We start from the raw sequence: 27460 nt of genomic DNA, 5'->3' as shown, positions 1-27460 counted from the left end.
TGAGTCTGCGGCTTTTTAGGGGAGTCTGATGTGCCTTTCCTTTAGAGCTCATTCAAAGCTGGTCAGAAAAGACACCAGTTGATAATATGTGACTTTTCAATTGCTTCAAGCCTTTTTCTGTGCAGATATTATGTAATCTTACATTTTTCTTAATTCATACATGTAAATGATATTTTCTCTGTGTGTTTCTTTAGTGATTTGAGTAACAACAGCATCAGTGTACTGGCCAATCACACCTTCAGCAACATGACTCAGTTATCAACGCTGTAAGTAGCCCAAAGTTTTGATAACAGCTTTAATTGCTTTTCCAACACCATCTAAGCTGTTGAGCAATTAGTGTATCTCTTGTTGCTTAAGCATGTGGCTTTCCATGCTTATCTGTGGTTGAGTTAGCAGTGCAATAACCAAAGGCAACACAGATTTGTGACTGTGCTCTCCCCTCCTCCAGCATCCTGAGTTACAACCGGCTCCGGTGCATCCCTGTCCACGCCTTCAACGGGCTCCGGTCTCTGCGAGTGCTGTAAGTGCAACTCCTCCAGTGCAGCTGCAACTGATGGCAGGCAGGGTTTAAAGGCCAGGTGGTCATGAATTTTCACATAGTTAATGTCAATGTATTTGTACTCTGGTGCAGTTTGTCCAGTAGAGGCCAGAGCAGGTGAGTGCTAAAGATGCAATCACGTATTTGCAGGAGGAGTGGCTTTTCTCTGAAAGCTTGGGTACAAGAACTATCATGGAAACAGGTCTCCAAAAGTCCTCACAGAGTCTGTCTCTTCTGCCTGAACATTGTTTGGGTGCTCCACAGGAAAGGACTTTTCTCTTAGTTTGTATATATTTGTTCATAGAGTCTGAGTTTCCATTGGATGCTTCAGCAAGAGAGTCTTTGTGGAAAACTTGTGCATTTTCAGAATATTTTCTATTGATTCAGATTCAAGCAGGCAAGCTAGAATGTGATCTGAAGGGAAGTTAGAAGCCCTCAAATTAAATCAGTGAATAAATCATGCCAGTGGCTGGGCACCAGTAATGCTGAGACGCCTGTCTCAAATGTCCCTAAGTTGTGAATAAAATTACACCTCATATCAAGTGGGAGCTTGCTTAGAGATATCCATGTGTGGTTTATTTCTTGGGAGGTCCTTTTCTGCACTATTCCTTTCTTTCCAGTGCAGCTGCTTTCAGCAGCTTTCTGGATTAAACCATTTGTTTACAATCTCTTGTGAAAGTCATCTTTATATTTCCTCAGAGTGTGGACTGTGGGCCTGTTCCTCACAGCAAGAGCCTCCTCCCAGCTTTCCCTACATCTGCAGGACTGGCTCCTGCTCCTGTCTTGTGTTCACTGCCTCTCACTATCAGAAACAAACCCTGGGTTTTGTGGACACCTGGCCCCACATCAGGAAGGTGTAGAAGACACTTCCCTCCCTGTGGCCCAGAAACTCGAGTGGGTCACCATGATGTGCACAGTAGCCAAAGGGGATAAATTAAATAGCTTGTCTATGGTGAATTTGTTCAGTATGCTGAAGGAGAAAGAGTTCTGAACACTCAAAGCTCAGGGCAGAGGAGCTGAAGATTGTCCTGAGTGCTTTGAAAGTTCACGTTGATATTTTCTATTAAAAATTAGATGATGCTCAGATGCAGAAGTTTGTGTTAATTTAAAGAGAAGTGGTTGCTGTGCACTGGCTCCATAAATGTGGAATCAAAGTGTCAACATGGGCAGTACTGGGACTGTGGAAGCAATAAGGCAGAGATGCTTGGCTGAGACCTTTCACTGTGGTTTCAGTGGTAAAACAGATATCTCAGTTTCAACTTCCCAAATTACAAGACAGCTTTGGATTCCCACTTTTCATTAGTAAAAACAAGAAAGATACGTGATTTGGATTTGTTGTTTTGCATTTGGCTTGGGATCCTGATTTCTAACACACTAGGATGGTCACATTTGAGCTGTTACATGAGTCCTGAAATTCAGCCACAGATTAATATATTCTGTTTCATGGCCAAATAAATTATTCCATATGGAGCTGTCTTCTGGCCTGCTTCTGATATGCAAGCTAGCTTGATTAAAGCTTGTGTGGGGCTCTCTACCCTGAATTATGGTGTAGATAAACTGTGCCTCCTCTTTCCAATAGCTACAATTTGTCTTTTCACTTCTGTTCTTACAGGCCACATATGGGCAGAAACAGAGGGCAGCATTTTAATGACAACTGTTGTTTTTTGGCTTTTTAAAATGATCTGCTAATCAGAAAGTATCTTCTTCCTTCAAGAGAGAAACCCCCCACTGCCTTGCACAGAGCAGTGAAATGCAGCCTAGATGGGAATCTCTGCCTCTGCTCCCTGCATTTGGAAGCCTCCAGATTGATTTGATTTATTATGGCCCACAAAACTCTGGTATCAGCTACAACTTTTGCCACGTGTCATCACTGCTGCTACTAAAAATCAATTCTCCAAAGAGAAAATGGTTTCCAAGAGACAAAATGAAATCTGTTATTGTCAGTTTTTTATTATCCATGCTCTCAGGGGAACTTAAAAGAGAAAACATCAGCAAAACAATTTCCCCCCTTTTTTTTTTTTTTAATAAAAAGAATATAGGGATCTCATTACCTTTGGCTGTGCATGCCTTTGAAGGTAGCAGACTCTTCTCATGAAAGTCTTCCAAACCCCTTATGTTTTCTGCAATTTTTGTCTCTATAGTAATTACAGTAAATAACTGCTCTGAAAATCAGAATAATCATAGCTGTGTGATGCACTTGGTCTTTGACAGATATTTGATTCTGAACTCCCTTTCTTAGATTTTTCAGCATAAGTGGGAAAATTGCAAAGTCAACATGTTTAGGTTTAAGCCTTAATATCAATCAGTGTTTACACAATCAGATCTTTATCTCATGGTTTATCCACAGCAGCAGCCAAAGGGTGCTGGAGAGCACAGGACGTAAAGTCTGGAGAATTTTTTAATATGCAGAAGTTGATATCAGTAGGTTTTTGAGCCAAAGCTGTTACAGTGAAAAGTTGTGGATTTGATTTTCAGTTAATTTATCCAAAGCTAGTCTTCTTAGAGACTAAATATAAACAGATAAGGAAACTGAGATTAAGACAAATTATAAGTATTAGAACTCTCTGGATGACCTGAACAAATTATTCTAAAGATTATTGTGTAATCACATTTTTTTATATGTGACTTAGTTAAGATGCTAAGTCCAAAAATCAAAATACTTGCTAAGGTCACTAAATAATTGTCCATGTTATGGTTAGGGGGGAAAGGGATAAAATTACCTACTAAATATTCTGTTAACAGATACTCCAGTTTTACTGAAACCTGTTGGATATTTCCTGCAGAAATATTGTCCTCAGACAAACACTAATATGCCTGATGATAAAGCTGTCACCAATAATCTTTGGGCACAAAGTTTTTCCAGTGGAGTTTCATTGTTGGGTGCTGCACTGATTTGACCTAACACAAGCATCTGACTTTTCTTTTTTTCTTTATTTCTTTTTTTTTTTTTTTTTTCATCAGAGAATGATTCCTTGTATTTATCCAATGAATTTGTAAAAGCTCTGCTGTTGGGAGCGTGGAGCAGTGACACTGTGGGCTTTCCCTGACATCTGAGCTGTGCTGGTTCCTGCAGAGTTTGGCATCCTTGGGGTTCCCTGTGGGTGTCTGCCCCTGATGGGCTGTGGCTCTGTGAGCTCAAGCCTTCAGCCACATTTCTGTCTTCACAAAAACACATCCCCCTCTGTCTGCAGTGACCCACTGCTGTGGACAGTGGGCTGGCAGGCAGGACACGGGAAGGGTTTGTAAAAGAAAAACAACCAGAAAACCCCAGCCCAAAAGGATATGTTGAATTAATTTCCTTCCTTGAAGACAAAGGAATAAGTTAGCGAGGTTCTGTGTTAGAAGGAAGTTTTGATTTCAAGAATTCTGGACTGTTCTGTTACTCTGTCCTCCAGAGGAGATCCACATCACCTTAAACTCACACCTGTGCTGTTTTCTGGAGTTTAGATAAGAGTATCACTGGAAGTTGTGCTTTTGAGGGAGAATAGACACATCAGTGTGTGTCCTTTAACTGTCCTAATGTGAAGAATTTTATTTGCTTATAAGAATTTTTGGTATAAAAATGTATTCCTGATGTTGGTCCAAAAGGAGATTTTCGTGGCACTGTTGAATTCTCTTGCCACTATTTATTTTTGTTAGCTTTAAGGTGGATTTAGCATTTGTCATTTCATTTTAGTTGCAGGAGTGATGATGATTCTGACATGATCTTTTTATTAAAATGCAGGCTCTTACATCCATGAAACACCTCAGTGCTTGGGACATGTAATAAAGCCAATCCTTTTAAGGTTTTATTTGACAAGTTTAACTTCTTACAGATAAATGGCTATGTCATTCCTCAGCTTCTCTTAGATGTTTCCAATACACCTAGAAAAGAAAATGTACTTCTTCACAGGATAAATGTGACTGATACAACCCAAAGATTAATATAAGTTGTCTGTTTACAGAGAATTGTCTTGCAGTTTAAAAGATCAGCAATAAGCTCATTATGAGCAGCTGCTTATATATTTGTGCCTATTTTGCTGACCATTTTGATGGCAAGTGCTTGACTAGGCCTCCTCACCAACAAAATACTCCTTATTTTATAGCTGTAGGGTTTGTCTCACTCAGTTGGTAATTCTGTACAGAATTAGTGAGTGTGTTTCATCTGGAGTTACTGTGTGGGAGCTCATATCCTTCCTGTTCCTGTTCAGATTAATTTCTTGGAGATAGACTCTTATATATGCCAAGTTATTATTAATAGTCAAAACCAAAGGAGGCTTAAAGAAAAATTTCAGAATTTAGGATGTTGGAAGGGCATCATGTACACCCTGGTGCAGCTGAAAGTGGTGATAGGGAAGAAAGGCTGCAAAAAACAGATGCTTTTTTTTTCATTTGGGGCTATTGTCTGTTTCCATGGGTTGATATTTGGATTGTTTTAAACCCAACGTTTCAACAATATGTGCACTCACAGAAATAAAAACTGTGATTGCTGTGTCAGCAAATCACCAGGTAAGTTAGAAAATAAATGACTCAAGGGCAAGAGCTGCTCCAAAACACACAGCAGCTTTCTGTCTTCCTCCTTCCTCTGCCATGTCTGGGGCACTGACAGTAATTCCCATTTATGCTTACCTGTGAAACCCACACACAAATGTATTTCTCAGAAAAGAGATAAAGTGGGTGCTTAAATTGTCCTGGAAACAGTGCAGAACCCTTTCACTCCTTTCAGGGGATCTTAAAATGCTGCTAAAAAATGATAGTTTCTTTGCACAGGGTGAATAATGTCCTAAAACAACTGATTTCAGGTGCTTTCCTTGGTAGCACAGAGATATTTTCTACTGTAAGAACAGGAATGTGTGGCTATATTTACCCTCAGGGACCCTTGCTCTCTCTCCTAGGATCTCTTGAAGTCAATACTTAATTTAACTTTCACAATTCTTATTCTCCCTGCTCTGTTTTTGCTGTGCTTCTGGCTAATGGGATTCTGTAAGAAAACACAGGTCTGGATGTCTGGGGGTCTACTTGGCATGAGTACACTTTTAACAGCATAAATGGTATGTCACCTTTTTAATTTACAGCAGCACTCACCAACAATTCTGATTGCATCATTGTTTTAAATGCCAGCAGCTAGAGACAGGAGTGCTAAAGCAGTTCATGAGTTGTGAAACTCACAGAAAGTCCCAAAGAATCAAAAGTAAATACCCTTTTTTAAGTATTAATTCCTTCAGTTGCAGGGATCAGACAAAAAACTGTGGTTTAATTCCTTGCTGCTTCTCCCCATTCTAGGACACTTCATGGAAATGATATTTCCAGTGTTCCTGAGGGTTCTTTCAATGACCTGGTGTCTCTGTCCCATCTGTAAGTACTTCTGCCTGGCTTCAACTCTTTGATTGATGGTTTCAGATTTGTAAAACAGCACATATTGGTAGGATTGTGTAGCTTTTTATTTTCTCCTGCTCACTTTCCATAATGTGCTCTGGATAGTCATAGTGCATATGTTCAAAGGAAATTTTAAAAATGCTAGAACCTGTTGTTATTAGTTATAAAAATATTTTCTTAAGGAAAACCAAATGAGCAAATGTGACAGTTTTCTCTGCTGTGAACTTTGTGTTCAAGATTTCCTTTCAGCATTGTCAATGTGAAATGCAGAGTATATTATGGTTTGAGAGTGAGACAGGAAACCTCCCACAAAGAGCAAATATTAAGCAAATGTGAATTCTTTGCTTAATAAGTGTCATATGTTTTGCATACTGGAATGTTGTCAGTATATGGACTTGTTGATGAATCACTACTACAAACATTTAATCACATGGAAATTGGTCATTTCACAGAATTAATACTTCATTCCATAGTTTGCAAAAATTACTAGGCATTTCAGCTTTTTGAGGAAATTACTATTATACTGGTAGAGTGCCAGGAGACTTTCAAATGGAGTTTAGTTGATAAAAGAACAGACAAAGAGCTGCAATGACTCCAAACTAAACTTGAGTGAGCAGAAAATGCTTTTTCACTGAGATAGTGTGTGATACTTCACACTATTAGATAATTGATGTAGGAAAAGCAATTTTGTGCATCACTTTCTTGATTACTGTCCTCAGTGAATCAGAGGGCTGGGCGTGTGCTGGTCCCTTTGTGAAGTGAGTGGTTTCACAGGCTGATACAGATGTTTTCTGCCCTGATGCTGATGTGCACACAAGCAGATATGTGTGCATTAACATAGGTTTATATCTATTTATTGTCTCATTTTAACCTTTAACATGCCCTCCAGAACACTTCCCTGAACACCAGATTCAGATTGTATTTAAGTGTTTTCTGGACATGCCTGACAGCTTTCTGTCTCTGGTCCTCTGTGGACAGTAAAAAATAAAAACGTGTCAGATTGGTAGGGACAGAAATCATGAGAGCAACTTGGGCAACTTCAGCAAAGAAATAATCTTCTCTGTTTCCAGTTTACACCTTGGTATCATTTGTTTTTCCTGTTCCCAGTTTAGTCAAGGCATTTTATGTGTTTGGGATTGAAAGTCTGACTGAGCTGAAGCCCCATACCTGCTTTTGGAAGTGCAATGACAACTTCTATACTGGGAATCTGGCTGCTGGGGGTATTTTCAGAACTCAAGGAATAAACATAGCATGTCCCATTTGTTTGGATTTCCCTCAGGGTTTGCATTAAATGAAGTGGAGATCCAATTTTCCTGGGTAAACCATTCACCTTAGGGAGTGATAAAACCCCTTTTGGCCCAATACAATCTCTGCAGTCTTTCTGTTTAGATATATGTGCTGCCAGAAATGTAAAATACACAAAGCCCAAATGAACAGTAATAAATAGGATCCATAAAATAAATAAGACCTGTCTGGGGTGTAATTTACACAGTTGAGCAGTTGAATTTTACAGTGCAATTGTGCTCTCCAGTTTTTTTAAGAGGATCCTGAAACTTCTTTTTAGCAACCACAATGAATTTTTTCTTCCTGTGCCCGAAAAAGCTGTGCTTACTCAAAACTGAGTAATATATAATTGAAAAGAAATGCATTTTGAGCCCCTCCTGACACATAGATCTTCAAGGAGAAAACCTACACTTGGCGTCAGTTTGAAAATAATACAAGGACTTGCCACCCATCAAACAATTAAGGCATGGGAGAACAAAAATTTGTCTTAACTGTACAAGATGGTGGCTGAGGGTGAGACTGGTGTTGTGGCAGGAGAGAGCTGAGTACCAGGGTGTGGGGAGGATGGCCAGCCCAAGCCTCCTGTGGCAGGACAAGGGGCACATCAAACTGGCTTTTAGAATTGCAGAGAGATATTTGTGTAGCAAATTTGTTAAGACAAAACCACTGTTTTTAGTCAGAGTCTTTTGCAATAGTTTTGAGTTGCCTGTAATTGGAAGAACAGAAGTGAAATCTAGATGGTCCAATCACTTTCTCCATAGCTGTTTAAAGCCTACAGGAACATTTTCACCAAATTTCCTTTATGTCTTGAACATCATCTCACTGTAATTGAAATAACATAACAAGCTATATAGCTTTAGCTCACTGATTTTTGGAGGTAGGTTTGTATGTGCTGTACACTGGTTTTATTTACTATTTATTACTTTATTTAGTTGAATCACATAATTGTCTATTTAAGCTGTGACTCTACTGATGTTTTTAATCCAGGGCAATGATAGGAATGCTACAGCACTACTGCAAATTCATGTATAATATTGCTTAAAAAGAGCCCAAAGGCTGCTGGGGTGGAACTGGGACCTTCCCAGTCAGGTCAGTTCCTGCAGCTGCTGTCCTTCCATTCACTGATTCAGTATCCCAAGCACTGCCCACACACACACTGACCCCATGGCACTCCAGGGATTCCACAAACCCTCAGGAATGGATGATGTTGAGTACAGCAGGTATTTCCAACATATTTCCCATAAACAGCTCAGATTTCTAATCCTGCTGAATTATCTTCTCTTTGCACAAAATTTTATGAACTGCCTATAAAAATAAGTTTTCACCTCCTCTTTTTTTCAACATTGTCATGGATAGAGTTATTTCAATTTCCTTTATTCAGAGTTATCCCTAAACAAAATAAGTATCTGAACAGAAATATCTGCCCAACATTTTGAAAATGCTGCTGGTGGTATTTCCTTACAGCAGAAGATATTTTTACCTTCTGGAAATATTCTGCTATAATAGGCAAAGAAATTGAGAAAGTATGTTAGAAGTCATGAATGAAAATATGATAATTATCCCTAGTTCCTAGAAATAAATTATTTAAAAATCAAAAAAATACCCCAAACCAAACCAAAAAAATAAAAGGCAAAAACCCCCAAACAAAGCACAAACCACAAACAGAAGTGTAGAAGGATACATTTCTAAAGCTGTCAACAATGTTATTAGTAATCATTTCTAGTAACTACAGAGCAGCTTTATTTCTAATGTAGTTTATAAATATTAATTAACGTGGTAACAAGCTTTCCGTTGTCCTCCCACTCATATTTTATATATGGCAGTTTCTCAACACTAAAAATTTCTCAGCTTTCACTGCTGCATTTTGTTTGACCTTGGACAAGTGAGCCAGTTGATCACAGTTCCAGGGTCAAAAAGTCACCCCAGTAGTTTTTTTCCATTGTAAGCAATGGATTTACAGGAGGAGTGGATGGATATTTTTTAATGCTGAGCTGCAGTACACATTTAATTTTGATGAATGAGCCCCAGACAGGGTTTGAACCCATGAACTCTCATTATGAATCTGTCTAGGGCACAGTGGGTTCATTAGTCACTCCAATAGAAATGTATCAACAAATTTACTGAGGTTTCTATCTTAATATCCTGCCTGATATGTTTTTATTTGAAAGAAGCTTGAGTTTACAGTACCATCTTAAAAAAAGTTTATAGCATATATAGAAATTTTAAAGTCTAAAAACCTATTTGAATCATTGGTTTCTTTAGTGTCTCTTCCTTGTGCTGTTCTTTATTTAGTTTATTTTCCTTTCATGTCAATTCAGGTGTTGTGCAGCTGAAGTCTTACACAGACTTTGAGCAAAATAAATACAGACTTTCAACACACATTTATTCACATTTTTAACAATTACTTGGCTTCAAACTGAGTTTTCTGAAGTGTAAACTTTGTAATTGACTGCTTGCCTGAAAAGACACTTCCTTTAAGAGAAAGAGAAGTACAAATTAATTAAAGTAGCACCTAAATTTAAGGTAAGAAGGTTGGTTTTCTTTTGGATAGATGTCCATGAACAAAGCAAAAATTCTGAGAATTATAATTTCACTATATAAATGCATCTTCTTGAACAATTTGACCTAACTCAAATGATGGGTCAAGCAGCAAATGTGTTTTCAAAGTCATAAATAAATTTAGTAGACACCGGGTTGCAGTTTGGAAAATGGAGGTATCTTCTGCATATGTGTTTCATCTGGTGAGGAGTCATTAATGTGAGTCATCAGATCCAAACTAAATTACACAATTCAGTGTTAGAATATGCTCAGGAAGGACAGAGAATTAAAGGGAATCAATGTGATAAATTTGATGAAACCATTATGTCTAGTGACATTGCTCAAGCACAATTGTTTGAAAAAGGGATATCTTCTTAGGTGTATACAACTTCCCTAACTAATGATGGGAAGAAAAGAGCTGGAATACTGTGGGAGATAAATCTAAAATCCTTCCTGAGTACTCATCAGATCTTTGCCATGTTGGGAAACAAGGCATCCCTGTAGAAATGTATATAAATCGTGCCTCGGTGAGATCAGAGCTGTTTGCTGCCTTTGCCAAATAACTGTGCTCTTTGTTTGCACCCGGAGGGCTCTGGGCACCAACCCCCTGCACTGCGACTGCCACCTGCGCTGGCTGTCCGAGTGGGTGAAGGCAGGCTACAAGGAGCCGGGGATCGCCCGCTGCCGCGGCCCCGAGGCCATGGCCGACAGGCTGCTGCTCACCACGCCCTCACACCACTTCCAGTGCAAAGGTAGGAGCCAGCTGCCACCCCCTCCTGCCCACAGCCCGTCCCTTCTGTTGTATTGCATTCTTAGGACTCTGAAAAGTGGTTTGTCCTGTGCTGCCCTGAAGTTCTGTGAATTTGGTTCAGCCCCCACTGGCTGCAGCTCGGTTTGCCCTCCCCTCACCCTAGATTTGAAATTCCCCGCCTTTTTTTCTCTCTTTTTTCCCCTGGAAGCCTTCAAGAATAAAGCTTGGATTTTCCCAGGAAGAAGAGGCTCCTTGATCTTTTGGTTTGTCCATGCCCAAATTCCCTCCCTCTCTGACCCAGAGCTATCCAGAGGCAGGTCAGAGCCTGGGGGGGAATCACAGCAGTCGGCGCCCAACGTGGGGCTCGAACCCACGACCCTGAGACTAAGAGTCTCATGCTCTCCTGACTGAGGGGGAATCACAGCACTGGGTTCTGCACATCGTGGGGGAGTTAGGGTTGGCTTTTGTTTTCTGTCATGTTCCTTCCAAGTTGTGTTTCCTTGTGTTCTTCCCCAAAGTGCAGTTAACTGCTCCACTGGCAGGAAAGAGCCTCAGAGCAGAGCATTCCTGATGCTGACACCAGGTTATGTAATGGCACGTTAGCATGTAGGCTGTTGTTAGAACTTATTCAAACAAATAATTCATTTTGGCCTGTGACTTACCCCCAAAAAATTGGGAAAATAAGAGGCATCATAAAAACATAGAACACTGTAGTTATTACGTACATTTCCTTGAAAACTGAGAAACTGAGAATTCTTCTAGAAAGGAAATATTTACCAAAAGTACATTTTCATTTTCATCTGCAGATCTGCAACTGTTCCCATCAATGGTGATTCAGAAACTGCTGATTATGGAAAACATGTAATACTTGAATTCAGTGTGAATTCATTCAGGAGAGGGTTGAGGTGCAGCTCTGAACAATTTGGGGTGCTGCTTTACAGAGCACTCAGACAGATGATCCACTTTCTTGTGGATTAAGTAAGTAGCTCATTAGTGAGTGATGGAGATGAAGACATATCTGTGTGTTCTTGTAATAAAAGAGTTTCGGAGGCTTACTTAGCTTACCAGCAAGTACTTGAAGATGGAGCTATATTTATAGTGGAAAAGATGGATCAGTAGCCTCTCTTAGAAATGGAAATGAGGGCATAAAGCCTGTTTTTATGTCTCTCAGAGTGCCATGGCCATTTACAGCACTGCCTGGCAGGGTGATTTTATAGGTGCTGGAATTAAACTGCTGAACAAACAAATGATGGTGTTGGGGTGAGTTTAAAACACAGGTTCCCAAGGCTGAGCTGAGTTTTATGTCCTTTCAAATATACCTTTAATAACTTATAATTTAATTACTTTGAAGTATAGTCTCAAAACTATCAGAACTCTGACCATAATTATCAAACCATAGACTTTACAATAGTCTCTCAAATGTGAAGTACAAGTACAAGAAGTACTAAAAATACAAAATAATGCACTTGTGAACCATGAAGTGAACCAAAGAAAATAATTGATTTTGTATATTAAACCAGATCTGAATATTAAACCAGAAAGAGAAGCTGGATGTCTTCATTCTGAACCTGTGATACATCAAGAGTTGCTCTCATTTTCTCTCTAAACTAAACAAACAACTCTCAGGCAAGAGATCAGTAAATCTGTGATCCAGGGTATTAGATGTTGTCGTGTGCTTCCTATGTAAATATTAGATTGGTCCACAAGAAAACTCATGTTCTTTCTAATATCCCAAAAGTCTCCATAGCTTGATCTATTTGAACAGAAAAGGAGAAAAAATGTGTTGACCTGGAGTTGGTCTTGCACAAGCAGAAGATGTTGATGGTCTGGACAAGTGGCAGTGAGGTTCAACAAAGGAGGCCCTAGAAAAATTCACCTTTGCTCATGAAAGTACAAATATTTTGAAAACCAGTGCATGACTTGGCAGTGTCACTGCATCCCATTCCCATTCCAGGGAGCCCTGAGCCCCCAGATCCCTGGGTCCCAGCACCAAGAGTTGGCCTGTGCTGGGCTGGGTACCTTGGGCTGTTGTGCGAAGGTCGTGCTCAGATGTCCTCTGTGACTTCCAGGAACTTGTACAGTAGGAAAAAAATTTAAAAGTAGCTTAACTTATTCTTGTTAAAAATATGTTTTTAGCCTGTGCCTGAGCAGGAGGTTATGTCTCAGCAGAGCCAAGGAAATAAAAGTGTGTTATGTGCAAGTCATGCAAACTCAGCTCTGCTTTTTATTAACTTGCCCTCCCAGCAATGCAGTAGAGGAAAGGAATGTGCTGGGCTGAGGGCATTTTGCTATATGGATTTATAAATCAAATCCACAAGGGCAAAGTAATGAACTACTTAACTGCTAGGAACTAGCACTGTTCTTATTAGCTCCTACATTGATTAGCTTTGATCTATGCCGTAGAAATAAATGGAAAATGTACACGTATTATGAAATGAATAGCAGAACAAATTCTGGCTTACTAACATCTAAATCTAAAAGGGCAGCACTGCTGCCTGTCTCATGAGCTCTCAGAGGAGCCACCTTTGTTTATTCTTTGTCTATTTTACAATGAAGACAGATATAACTCAGATACGTCACATTCCAGCCCGTCAGTGCCAGGAATTCAGGTGTGATTTCCTCTTGCTGTCCTAACTCCAAGGTAAAAATATGTATGGCATGCAGCTAGACATAAACACAAAGACAGAATAGGTTGACAGCAGTCCTTTATTTAATTTTTGGAGTTTTTTCTTCCTGAGTATTTTTCCCTCATTACTGCCTGTGCACTCCCAGTCAGTCCCTGGTGGCACTACCATCACTGCAGGTTGAGGGCACGCCCCAGGTGCTGTCACCTCAGACCCTTTAGTCCCCATTTCTGCCATGTTCTTACCCCTGTTGGTGCTCTGCAGGCATTCAGGGTAAACAGTGAAGGTTTATAACCCATGCAGGACAATGCAAAGCAAATCCCTGGCTGCAAGGGATTTTTTAATCCCTAGTTCTGTTAACTCTGAAACTTCACCTTCTCTTGTACATCAAATTTAAGCTTATTTTCTTCACTTTCAGGATGCTTCACAATTTTCTCCTTCTTACTGTGTATCATGCAGCAACAGAAGCTCTGTGCCCACTTTTGATTACTACAGGATTGATTTTAAATTATTTTAAGATGTATTTCCTTGAAAATGATATAAAATTGTTTTAAGGTTTTTACTGCCTTATATAATTTAAGCCACTTTAAAGTGCTAGGTTTTATTTTTACATATAAAAGCCAATGAGTTAATACTTGCTAATATTTGAGATGTAGCCATTTTAAAAATCACCATGCTTTAACTGTAAACATAACTGTGAATATAACTGGCTAAATAAGCTTTCTGCAAAATCTCAACCATAAAATATTGATTGCTTTGGGACCCCAAATGTAATTAGTGCTGTTTTAGTTTGTGTTTGTTTTCCTGCTCACCTACAAACTTCACTACTTCTCTGGAAGATTTCTGCTACAAATAAGAGGTTTATTAGATGGTTTAAATATGGTCATGTGTATTTATCTGCATACATTTACATGTTTGCACATTTGGCTTTATTGCACTTTGCTGAGATAGCTCAGTATTGATCATTCTTCTGGGCAGAAAGGGAAGAAAATAAGTTTCAAACTCTGTTTAAATTAAGGATGGTAGAGCACTTTGCACCTAAATATTCCCACAAGCCTCTAACTAAATCTGTCTTGTGCATGGTTTTTATTTATGTTGTTGCATCTGCACTTTCATTCTTGTTATCAGCCATAGAAATGTCAGGTTACAGTTCCCTGGGGTTGCTGTTGCAGGATTTCCAGAACTGAGAAAAGGAAAAATTGCTGAAAGCTATATGTATATATATAACCCAGTCCCTGGAGGTTCCCAACATGCTTTTTTCAGAGCATATGTTTGCATCTTCAGGAGAATATAAGCATCATTGAGACTTGCCTAGCACTTGATTTAAGTACTTAAAGCCTCTCTGATCCCTGGGAATCCCATGGTGTCGTGCAGTGCACCTGCAGCATGTGTGTGTGTGCCAGTGCTGGGGGAAGAGGCTGCTGTGTGCATGGGAGGTGCTGACTGTGCAATCCAGGTCCTGCTCACACTCTGTGTTTGCCTCTCCAGAGCCAGTGGATCTCAGTGTTGTGTCCAAGTGTAACCCCTGCCTCTCCAGCCCCTGCAAGAACAATGGCACGTGCAGCAGTGACCCCGTGGAGCTTTACCAGTGCACTTGCCCTTTTGGTTTCAAGGTAAGACTCCAAACCAACTGCTCGAGGAACAAGAAACTGTCCCCCATCACTTGTGTTTCATTAATTGTTGTGCTGTGAGAAGTTAATTTTACAGGCACTGGGCTCCAAAGTTCTCTTGCTCATGCAGGTTATGTGTGGCTTTTCAGCTGTGCCCTGCCACAGATGTCATCCTGTGCAGTGGGAATGGCTTTGCTTTGTGCTGTGACTACACAGATCACTTTACTGGTTGCCCCTGTTGTGAGCAGGGTGGTGGGGCTGTGCAATCTCCAGAGGTCACTTGCAGCCATGGGCATTCTCTGATTCTGTGATCTAGATATCTATGTAAAATGGCAAGTTGGTTTTATCTTCCTTTCAGTTTCTTGTTTTCTGCCAGCAGCAGGATGACCATTTCATAGGCTTACAGCCACAGGGAAGGCAGTTCAGAAGAGAATTAAGGGCCTGCTTGGTCCATGGTGACAGAATTTTGATACCTGGTAGTTCACATCCACCTTCCACAGACTTATGGGCAGAAGACTGATCCCTGATCAGACACAACCCTAAATCAGCTGTCTCTGAATTCAGAGCACTAATGTCCACAGAGGGATCTGCAAATATGAATCCTGTGGATTCCAGTCATTTTGAGCAGTGCCAGCTTCCTGATAACACGTTGGGAAATGGAGAAAGGGTCACTGAGTAAAGCAGTTTCTTCAGCAGTGATGGATAACTCCCCTAGTTCACACTGCATCTTGAGAGCTTAAGGACACCAGGCTCTGTCTCAGAGCTGGAAATCTAGCTCAGGAGTCAGTAGCTGAAGGATTAAGTATAAGTAATAAATGAGGCATGTGATCTGCTCACAGCCTGGGGGTTTCAGGTGCTATGGCCAAAGCAGGCTGCATCCTCCAGGTTGGGATTTTATTCGCCTCTTTGGATATTTCTTACAGTCCTGGTCAGTTGAAACAGATGCTCATAAAACACAAAGTAATAAGAATTATAGGGGAAAAAAGGAGGGCAGAACCAGACATACATGTGGGAAGTAAGCACAAGTATCTGTGTGTTACATTTCAGGTAGGATTTAGGAATTAATTGGTTCTGATGATATCACCATTTGCTTTCTCTTTTTTCCTGGGATTCATCCCAGAGTAATTGATAGATCCCTGAAACACTGGAAGAGGGAAAATATAAAGCTTATTTCTTCTATTTCACCCCATTGCCCCTTCACTTGGTACTCAAGCATAAAAACAGTTCTAAATAATTTAAATAGCATTGGAAATTTCCCATCATCAGAAATTTTTCTAGTCATTGGCATATCAACCGCAAACTTTTCTAGGGTTTAAAAGATAGTATTTTCAGAAATCTGTTTATTTGAAACTACTTGATAACAATCTGTTTGTCTTCTCAGGTTAATAAAAAAATGGTCATTTTAATTTGATTTTTAACATAAATTATGTTGATTTCTTTAGATGGGAACTTGAAAAGTAAATTATTTCAGAGCTAGCAGGAGAACACAGGAGTCTGCATATACCTTACTCTCTGTAAGACATGCATCATGGAGCAGGTATCCAGGTTATTCGAAGTAAAAAGGTGTTATGAGCATATATATTTTTTTTTCCTTTAGATTTTTGTTTGCTGGTTGTTCTTTTGGCTGTTTGCAGTATCCCTTATTTACAAAGCCACTGGTATAGATGCATTTATACTGCTAGAAGACATGTTTATGAAGGGAAGATTTATTTAAAAGAAAAATTAAGAATAATCCTGTAGTTTATCAGCACATTGTAGTGTGCATTAAACCCCAGGATGCATCATTTTCCTTGGAAGGGTTTTGGTGAACACTTGCTGTGGCTCAGTTTAAGCATCTCAAAGAGCATCCAGCTTTTCTCCTCTCTCACACACTTTCTCAGGTGATATCAGTGTGTGAATGCAAAACCCAGAACCACTGTGAGCTTGTAAGCACCAAGCTGCCAGCCAAGCATGGCAAAGAGCAAACAGACCAGGCATGGCACTTGGAGCAGGGTTTAAAAATACTGGGTAACAGTTCAGGGAGAATTGGTGGAAATTTAATAAGCAAAAAAAAAAAACTGTGTGTCTTTACCACAGGTTTTTGAATAAAAATGAAATATGACAGGTCGAAATGCAAACCATATGAAAGGAGCACTCTATCTACCACGCAGTTCTCCACCAGAGATTCATGTTAATTCAATAACAATACCTTGCTTCCTTCTCACCAGCCAGCACCAAACAGCTCCATCCATCTGGAAGCTATTTCCCAGACCTTGATAAATTGCCCTAAATCTGCCCTCTCAGCATTTGTTTTTCCTTGTTTGATGTAGATTTTCAAAAAATCCTGTGTGGAAGAGTGCATCAATAAAGTGGGAAACCCACCCTTTTTATAAATTTAAACTGACAGCTTCATAATGCTCCCTGTGAAGGGACAGGCATTACAAGCAGCTCTCTGGGGCTCCTGTGCTCATGCCAGCCTTCAGAAAAAACAGAGCAGCTAGCAGAAAGTCACCTAAGTTACCAGATGCCAGACTGGTTCCTGATGGATCAGGATATTCTCCCAGTTAACTGCATCCTCAAAACCCTATGATCTGGTTTTCACTGTTACACTGATGAGGGTTCCATCTCTTACTTTTCATGCTCAGAGAGATGTTTTTGCTATTGAATGTAAACTTCGTGGGGCTTTTAGCAATTTTAGTGCTGCCCTTGCTGGTTTGGGTAAACTCATAAGTGAGATAAGTCATGGACCACCTGAGTTGAAAGGCTGGAGAGTCCCAGGGGTGTTTGATGAGGACAGAAACAGAGATTGCTCACTCAGGAACGGGAGGGCTGAGCTGATAATGATCTTTGCTGCTGCTCTTTCCTTAAAATGGATGATGAATGTGCTTGTTGAAGATAAGCCATGGTTGAAACAGTGCTGTTGTGGCTGTACTTTGGGAAGAAAGCCCAAGGAGTGGGATATGGCACCTCCAGCATCTGGCAGGCTCACGAGCAGGAGCTCCAGGGTGCCACCAGTGCTGGCAGGAGCTGGCTCTCCATGTTATAGAACTCATGTTTTCATATTAAACACAGGCATAGGTGTCAGTCTCCAGTGGGTTGGGGTTTTCTTTTCTCCATGGCATTCTTTGAATGGTTATTTAAATAATATGTGTGGTTTAGATTGTAAAGTCTGATTGTAAATAGAGATGGAGCTTTGTCCTGCTGGAAATGCTACTGGCCACCTGCAAGAGCCAGTGTGTGTGAGTGCAGCTGGGGCTGGGGAACAGATAAGGGAACCTGCCAGTTCATTGATTCTGTAGAGTGTGTGGCTTGTAGGTATTCCCATTGACATTGCAAAACTGAGTCCATGAGTGTTGGAATTCAAGAGATTAATCAAACTTGCAGTCAATAAGCCATTGGGAAAAAATTCACTTTAATAACCGTAGCAGAAACTAAGATGAGTAAAACCAACACACTGTGTATTTTGTCATTGCTTTATGCTGAAAATGCCCTTTTGGAGTTTTTTTGGCTAACTTTTGTCTTTTGTACTTTCTTTTTCCTGAAATTGAAGTAGCAACAAATAAAGGATAATTTGCTTTTTTTCAAATAGAATTATTTGTAGAACTGGGGGAGGAGTTTTTGTTTTGCCTGAAATGAAAGAACATTGCCAACCCAGAACAGGAAGCTCAGTGCCTGCCTAGGAATCTCCACAGCCTCTCTGATTCCTCAGATAAAGGAGCCAGAGCTGCTGGAATGCAGATGTTTGTCACCTCTGCTGTCAGTTCTGCTGTCACTGAAAGCTGTCTGAAATGGAAAGTGAAGATAGGTAAAATTGGCACAGCTCATATCCCACACTCCAGGCACCAGATGCTGATGCATGTCTGTGGTAGAATTGCTCTAAATTTTATCCAAATCTGTTCACCTCCCTGTTGAGTTCAGCCAGTGTCCTGACATTTTTTGCAGCACTGTGGTGGCTTGAGGGTTCAAGCAATTTCACCAATCATCCAGGATGACAGATACAATTGGAAAAATCCCGGGCAAAGCTCTTGGGCTTTGGAGAGACAGCGTTCTTTGCAGCCAGACTCTTGTGGTGGGAGGCATTTCAGTGAAGCCAGAATGCTATTTTAGTGAGGAAGCTGGCTCTAAAGTTCTGCTAAGAATTTGGCTCTTCCCCCTCCCCACCCCCTGTGCCTGTTTTTTGTCCCTGGAAACAAGTTTAGAAGTGGAGGGTCTCAGAGCAGGATGTCTCTGGGAAATGGGGATTCACACATATCCCATGTTGTGCACTGATATAAATTCTGTGCAGCACCTGAGCTGTGGCTGCTGAGGACAAGGCTGACATGAGGAAGGTTTTCTCAGCAGTGCTCCTGTGCCACAGGTGCTGCCCTGGCTGTACCCCTGGCCCTGGCTGGGCTGAGTGGATGGAACCCAGGGCAGATTTTGGCTGCTGCTGTGCTGAGTCTGTGCCTGGCTTGTCAGGCTGATCCTGTGTGCAGATGCAGCTCTGTGCTTTTGTTTCTTTGGCTCTGTTAACACACACATCTGAGTCCCCATGTGCATCCCTCAGCACACAAATAAATCCCCAAGGTGGAATTGCAAAGGGGGAAGAAATTGGGAGGGACTCTAAGCAGCCTGGCCTCTCTTCTCTCCCAGTGTCAGGGTTGGGGGGACAGGCACTGGAATTTCAGCTCAATGCCAAGATTTCATCTAAAAGAAATCAGTGCAGCAAAGTGCTGTTTGTGTGAGGTGGTTCTGCCTTGAACTTTCATTCTAATAAATTCTGCTGGAGTGTGTGTTTATGTGATCTGGGGTGTTTTATTTTTGTTTGATAATTTTAACCATACTGAAAATGCTTATTAATGAATGTCAAAGAAGCATTTTCCACTCATAGTAAAATAAAAGAGAAAGCCTTTAGGGATGAGAAGTAATGGGTGGCCCCATAAAATGAGTAGATCTGCATTTATGTCTGGATTTTTAGGGCAAGCACAAGTAAGCGGTAAGTAGTTATAATTTATTTCATATAAAGCTCATAGGGCAGAAAAAAAAATGCAGAAATCACAATATTTTCTTCTATCTGCTTTTTCTGTAAAATTTACCATGCAGCAGTCAGACTTTTGTTACTTGCTTTTTGCCCTTTCTGTTGTAGTAGTTCTAAAGAAAATGGAGATTTACATGTAGAAGAGCATAAAATGAATGGCTTAGGGAGGGATTACCACCCCAGTTGCTGGCTGAAGGTGTCAAGGCAGGAACACACCCACCACAGGCCCTGTAAAAACCCACTCATGTAGTGTGGCAGCCCATAATGAGGGCTCTTAACAATAAAGCAGCTCTGAAGAAGTATTTTGATTTTTGTTAGGCCAACAAGAAAGCAGATGTTGAGCAGCTTCAGGCATTCAGTGTGTTTGTGCAGTGCTGCATCAGAAGGAGCTGAGCAGTTCAGGGATGGGGAGCTGTGCCCACAGGTGGGAACTGTCACATTCATTCTGTTGTCAATGTGGATTATTCCCCCTCACTTTGGTTTTCTTGGTCTAGTTCGAAATGAGTGACCAGACTTCCAATCTTTCTTTTCCCAGAGTAAAGCAGAAGTTTTTATTGGCATTTAGTCTGAATTTCAGGCTCTTGTTCTTATGTTTGCCTGGTCCTATTACACTAAATAAAAATTTTTCTTCTTCTGTGGTTTTTCTGCCTTTCAGGTGATTGCTGGTTCCTATAATTCTGCTTAATCAAGTTCTGTTTAACCAGGTCTTAATTTTCTGCATCCCACCATTTCTGCATGATTGAACCAGTTGACGTAGCTGGCCACAGCTGAAAATCCTTATTGTAAATTTCCTTGTGATTTTCTGTCATCTGTTATCCTTGAGGCTTTCTTGGCACTGAGTGTACTCCATGAAATGGCTTTTGGGTCTCTTTTGTTGTCCAAGAACATGAACAGAGATTGTCCTGGGAGGTTGATTGCCTTATTTTCTCCTTTCCTTTGGAGATGGTGGAATTGATGTAGTTGCTAAAGCAGGCTAAGATGAAAAAGAAGAAATGGAAATGATCAAATGCCAAACTCGTTTGGGAATTAGATTGGGATTGGATTAATGAGTAGGGATAAGTGCACAAACACTGCAGGTGGGGTTGTCCCAAAGCTCTCTGACCCCCATGGTCCCTGGGGTCCCCTCCTCATGCTGCTGAGAACCTCTGACATAAATATTCTGCTCTTGCCTCACATAGTGGGCATGTTCCACTTGTTTAGCAGTCTGAAAAATTCATGTGCACGTTTGATTCTGAAATCACTGCTGCCTGCCTGTGTTACCTGCCAGTTCAGCCCACTATCAGACTGATTTCAGAAAGGATTGATGGTGTGTCTGTGCTGGGAAACCTTGCAGGGGAAGCTTTGCAGCTCTTCCACAAGCCAAACAGATTACACTGACATTTCTGCTGAAATAATATGTATTTCAGTGTGGGACCTTTTATCAACAGAGAGCTGTTGCAAACCAAATGCCTGCATCCTTAGCAAACAGGGATGTGCCAGCAGAAGGTTCTTCCAAGGGACTGGGACTCTTCCAGCATCTTTAGCTCTATTTATTTCAGATGAGCTCCAGTGAGCTTTTTGGAGAGGTTTTTTAATCAGATAATCTCTGCCTCATGTTAGGCTTCATTGGGTTTCTGTTCATAATGTGTGCCTCCTCTCCAGGCAAGCTGTTCAGTAGCTTAAGTATTAGGCATTGTTATTTTAAAATAAAAATATTTTATTTTATTTTATTTTATTTTCTTCCATCATAATGATAGTATTTTTGTTATCTATACAAATGTCCAGTCTTTATAACTTTCTCAACAGAGTTCACATTGCAAAAGAGGCACTGACTTTGGATAGCCTGAAAGGGGAAGTTTTATTGTCACTGCAAAATGTATTTTGAAATAAATAGGCACTTAAATATTTTGAAGATATGAAAACCACAGTTCTCATTCATGAATACTGGTTGAATTAGAGACTACATAGGAAATATTCAGTGTTGGATTTACATCAAATATATCAGGTTGTATTTTATGTATAGACTCAACCCTCAGCAAAATTATTTATTATGATTATTATTATTATTTTTTATTATTATTATTTTCAGTGTCCCTAATTTTCTTCTGCATCTCCCAAAATGTTCACACAATAGTCTGGATCAATCAGTTGTAACCTTGGGAGCTCTAGAGCACCTGTCCCATCCAGTTTGGCACTTCTGGACTCATTTCAGACATGTGCTGTTTGAATTGACTCGTGATGGATTAATGACATATCTCCTGTCATTGATTAAAAGCCCAAAAGACCATTGAAACCCAAAGTGCTTATGTAAGGAGAGGTTTAGAAGGGCAATCAGGATTTTCATGGTAATTAATATAATTGCAAAATAAACCTCAAATGTCCACAGAGAATTAAATTCCATACTCATAGGAGAAGAACCAGAGTTTTTAAAAAATAATATGATGAATCCTTGCACTTTGACTTTGACAGGCATATTCTTGATTACTAGCTGGAGAGGTAATGGAAGGTGTATTATACCCTGGAGGGTCATAAATCTTTCTGATTGAAATAAAATGAGGCTTAAGAGAGCAGAGTTTGCCTAATTTGCTCTAAATTGACAATTGTGATTTATTAACAAGGACAAGGAAGTCACTAAGAAGTGCTGCTGCCATGGCCAGTTGTTGTTTAATCAGATGCCAGATCAAGCTAGACTGGCACAGGAGGTAACCATGAGAATGAAGATGGTGGGTTCTAAATTTTGACTGTATTTTTATTTCTGAGAGTAACACTTGAGAAAGTTTGCAGAGGCAGCTAAATCAGCTGAGTGGTGGGAGGGGCAGCACAAGAACAATATCAGGGTCTCTTCTGTTCATAGCCTGCCTTCTGTGCCATTTAGCAAATAATATTTCTCATGTTTATGAGTAGCAGGCAACTCTGTTGCAGTATGGATGTGTCAGTGTAAGTACAGCTGTATAAACAGAGATGCTAAACTGAAAAAGTAATTCAGGTTGTGCTAGGTAAATTCAAGTTTATATTAAAAAACTTTTATTCTAAATGAGAGGTGGATGAAATAAATTGATTTTTCATTAAATCAATTGGCTTTTCTACAGCAATCCTCAGAAAGCACATTTTTATTATCTCACTGGGACGGGTGACTGAAATGAAAGAATTAATTCATCCCCAGTGTGAGTAGGGATTTGTCCCTGAGGTGTGGGTGTCTGTAGCAAGGTCTGTGTTCACAAGGAGGAGTCACAAGATTTTTGTGAACAACAGATGATCAAAATCTCTCGACTTCCACCTGGCAATTTGAAAGCAGTCTGATCCAAAATTGCTGTGATATTATCCGTGCCTTGCCAAATAATTTGTATATATGCCTGAGCAGATGGATCTAACATTCACCCTGCCAGCTCTTCTATTTGTTTGACCTTGCCAATGAGCACCAAATACATCTCTTCCAGATTGAGGCTTGGCCATTCTGTCTATGGCCAGAAAAAGCATAAACAAGGAGCACAGTGTCACCTGGATCTGCTGAAGAGCTTCATGCTGCTGTGTGTGGATAGCAGTGTCAGCTCTGCATGTGTCTGAATATCTGTGCAATCAGGAAATCAGTTCCAAATGGCCTCACTGGTAAAATACCACTCCTTTCCAGTGCTGCACTGTTTAGTCCATCCTGTAACGGAATTTAAGTTAATTTTATATTTTGAAGTTAGTTCCATTCTTCACACACATCTCTAATTATTTGAAGCATTCCCTTCCCAAAGCTGTGTTTGCAGGGATCCATCAAGTCCCTCATGCTGCAGTTAGCCCAGATGCCCTTATAGCTTCCATAACTGCTGTAAGACTTGCAGTACTTGTAAAACTTCTTTTTATGATCCCATTATAGCAAATACTGGGTTTCCCTGCCTTGAAAGGCTCTGAAATACACAACCATGAATAGAACTTGAGAGAGCTTTTCCTAGTAAACTTGTAGCTTGGAGTGTTGGCTGGGAGGCTGAATTTATGGTATCGTGTTTCCTCGGTCAATTACACAAACTTCTTCTTGTTTCTTCATTGTATTTATGGCTGTTAAATGTGTTTATTACAGGGAAAACTGCTGAATGCCTCATTCTTTTTTTCCCAGCTTAATTTTCTAGTGGAATTGAAGTTTATGTGATAAAACTTTTTTCATGAGACATCTCATTCCCTTCCTGCCCTGGAAAATTTCAATTTACCCTCCAATTTTGACTAGTTTTGGCAGAGGGATAAAGGATTCAAGTGGTGAAAGAAGTCACTGGTAAAAAATGCTATTAGGTAAGAATTAGCATCATTTTCTACCTTACTGGATAGCTGCATGGCACAGCTTCAGAAAAACCTTTGATCAAAGTTCTCACTTTACTTAGCATGAAAGAAGTAACACTCAAAGGAAAAAGCTGCATTCAAAAGTTCAGATAGAATTCTCTTTCTGTGCTGTGTGTCTGTGTCTTCTATTGCTTCTGGATTTTTTCCCCTCTCCTTTCCTCTTCCATCACATTTTTTTTATATGAGGCATCAAGAAATTACTGTTACACATTTAGTCCTTCCCTCTGCTGATGGGCCTTGCAGGTCTGAATTTAAGGGCAGGTCCCACTGACACATCCAGGTGTAGCAACAATCAAGTGTGTGCATCAACCTAGTTCAAAATAATTCAGAAAACTGATAAAATCCTCCCACACTCTGTGGGAGCAGAGCACAGCTCAACAAAGTGGCTGCAAGTGTCCATTTATTCTTCATTTCCCTGGATTAGGAGGTTGAAATGTTAAAGCTGGGAGATACTGGTAGGTTGGATAACATTCCTGGATGTGCTCATGGAACACAGTGTTCTTCTCAGTTTATCTTTCTGTGAATTTTCCTTCCAGCCTATCATGAAGTGGAAGATTTACTAAGCATTTTCACTTAATGTAATGGTTTCTTATTAACTTCTGACCAGGAAACCCATAAGACAAGTGTTTTAATGTTTGTGAGACTGAGACTTGGATGTGGATTCATTACTCCCACAATTAGGAATGTAAAGGACAGGGTGTGCAATACAGTGTCTTTGTAGATGTAATTTTGTCTGTTTTCCCTAAAAGCTTTAGCTGTATTTAGACCTTGATAATTAAGTTGTTTATGAAAATTTCCTGCTTCTTAATTTAAAGTCTCTATCAACTATATTTGTCTTCATTTAGTATTTTTACTAAACACATGAATGCTACCATCTGTTCTCCACATATACCATCTAACTAAAATTTATTATGAACACATTGTATGTTGTTAACAAGTCGAATAAACTTTGGTATTTCTGTTGTAGAGCTCATTTTTCCAGCATGCTGTGAAACACTGTAGTCATTGAACAGGGCTGTAATTAGCTGGAAAGAGGTCTCCCTATTCACAAACCAGTGAGGTTGGATAGATTCCTGCCTGTCTGCAGGTGTCTCCCTCGCTGCCTGGGTCGTGTTTCCCCTGCAGTCAGCAGTGATGGTTTTGTACACCAGGAGCTTTCCACCTTCTGCCTGTGCTGAGCTCTGTGCTGAGCTCTGTGCTGCCACCCCTTTTCTGTGCCCATGCTTTAAAAAATGGGAGAGCAATCTGTTGGGATGGGCAGAGTTCAAATCTCTGCCACGTGAGTGTGAATGAAACTCACAGTCTATGCAGGCAATACTGATTCTTGAAAATTAATTGAAAAAAGTTATTGCAGTGGTTAAAACAGTGTCAAGGCAAATGAGTGCTTTTTTACTGTATTATCCCTTGTTTTTCCTGCTGAGGGTTCTTGTTAGTTTTTGCTACTTGTTATTGGGTGTTTTATTGATCATGATATAATGTTCCAGTATTGGATCCTTGTAAAAGCTGGAATTTGGCACAGCAGTGCTGAGGAACAGCTTGTAGATATAGTAATGCCCAGTATGGGTAATTTCAAACAAAAAAATTTACTCTTTCTGTTTATGGTGAATAGTTCTATTCTCATTCACTGAAACATGGAGCTGGAGCAGCCCAGATAAAGTCTGGACCAGCTGAGATACTTCATCTTTAAAAGGACAGCTGGACTCTGAACATATACATCTTCTAATAAGTTGCAGAAATTTCCTGTTTCAATGCCTAAACCTTTCCACTCCTACAGAAAATGAGAGAAAATTTATTAAAGTGTTTTGGATCTAATGCCTTCCTATCAGACTAGACAAAAATTTATTGTATCCTAGAAGAGCTCTAGAAGAAAAATATTGCACACAGAGGGACCTTCATCCTCTTTCTGTGAATTGCTGAGACAGTCCTATCTTCTTGCCTGTCCTTGAAACAAGTCTGCACCTCTTTTTCTGCTTCAGACCACATTAAAAGGCTCTTTAGTCTTGAAGCAAATAGACAATATTCTCCTTTGTAACAATAGTTATTTCCAGGCAATGTAACTCAAGGAGTATTTCCCAACTCGCAGATAAATTAATTTTAGTGATTCTTGACAGCAATTCCATTTTTCCAGTAAGAAGTCTTACTGTAAATTGAGACTGGAGAATTGCGTTATTCATTTGAAAGATGTTTCTAGAATGTCTTTAGGCTCTTCTGAGTAGTGACAGTCTCATACAGAAATAAAATGGCCTTGCCTTGCTGTAGATTTATTAGTATCACTATTTTCTGCAGCTTCTCTCCTCTCAAAGTTCTTTGTTTTTCAAAATCTTCCTTGTTGGAGAGGTTGTACTTATTTTGTGGGCTCTCACTGATGGAGTCAGCTCCGAGAAGATAATCCTCAGAGAAGGATTAAGTGTTGTTTGTCCATTTATTACAATGAGTAAACTGAGTCAGAGAGACTCTCATTTTCTTAAAGCCACATAGCAACTTTGTGCTGCAATTGTCTGGTTCAGCAGCACATTCTAATGGGTTTCCATGCTGTCTGAAGCCCAAGAAACCAATAATTCAGCCATGTTCAGTAGGAAATGAGAGCAGAATTTGTCATGCAAGACTTCATGTGCCAGTGCAAGAGACTGAAAGGGCCTTGCTCTAATTTTAACATTTACCTTCATTAAATTTTTACAAGAACATTCAAATTAATCTGAGTAATTATAGTGGAAGTGATGGGATTGTTTTATATGGTGTTCAACTGTGACAAAAACCTTCAGAAAAACAGATGCCTTGGTGCTTGCTCTGTTTGACTGCCAAGGGTTTAGTATTTTAGTGATGCAGGGGTGAAGGGTTTGTATGAAATGGAAGAAATTGAGGTTAGTGAAGTATCTATATAATAATCAATTCTTCAGGGACACAGGAAAAGTATAAAAGCCAGCACCTTCACTGCAATAAGGTGGTGAACACGCAGGGTGCAGGGCACAGATGGGCAGTGTTGGAGCAGGGTGGGAGCAGATCAGTGTCTCTGCTCCATGGCTCTCATCCACACAGTGCTGGGGCCACATGGTGCCAAAATAAAACCTGCATGAGCTTCCCTCGGCACCATCCCAGCTCTGCCTGAGCCATTTGGGGACTCAGCATTTCAGATGGAGAAGGACAGGCTGCTTGGCACACGGAGCAGGGATGGAGCAGGATCCTCTGTGCCAGGCTGGGCGAGGGCTGTGTGTGCTGCTGTGCTGGGGATGAGCTCACAGCCAGGCACGGGCTGCCCAGGGCTCTCTCTTGGCCCTTGGAAGTGTTTCTCTTCTGCTATGACTGTGGAGAAGTCTGTCCCTCTCTCCTTGTATTCGCAGAAATTTTAAAATGCAAACTGCTTCTCCTCACTCTGGGGAATGCTGGAGACAGAGCCTCAAGAAATACAGCTTTGTGAACAAAGCTCCTCTGTGGTGTTGGATGATTATAATATCAAAAGTATAATATATG

At 40.3% G+C, this 27460-nt stretch overlaps 1 protein-coding gene across 5 annotated transcripts in view; it reads left to right on the top strand.

The window, feature by feature from the left end:
- Positions 1-27460, top strand: part of SLIT3 (slit guidance ligand 3) — a 463958-nt gene that overhangs the window by 381892 nt on the left and 54606 nt on the right. For all 5 annotated transcript variants that reach the window (XM_079319922.1, XM_079319923.1, XM_079319921.1 and 2 more), the window contains 5 exons: positions 195-266; positions 449-520; positions 5801-5872; positions 10304-10467; positions 14579-14703. In XM_079319922.1, coding sequence (XP_079176048.1) covers positions 195-266; positions 449-520; positions 5801-5872; positions 10304-10467; positions 14579-14703 — 505 coding nt within the window. The remainder of the gene's footprint in view (positions 1-194; positions 267-448; positions 521-5800; positions 5873-10303; positions 10468-14578; positions 14704-27460) is intronic.

Source organism: Erithacus rubecula, assembly GCF_903797595.1.
Source record: "Erithacus rubecula genome assembly, chromosome: 16".
In the NCBI taxonomy this organism is placed as follows: Eukaryota; Metazoa; Chordata; class Aves; order Passeriformes; family Muscicapidae; genus Erithacus; species Erithacus rubecula.
This window is presented reverse-complemented; position numbering and strand designations above follow the sequence as displayed.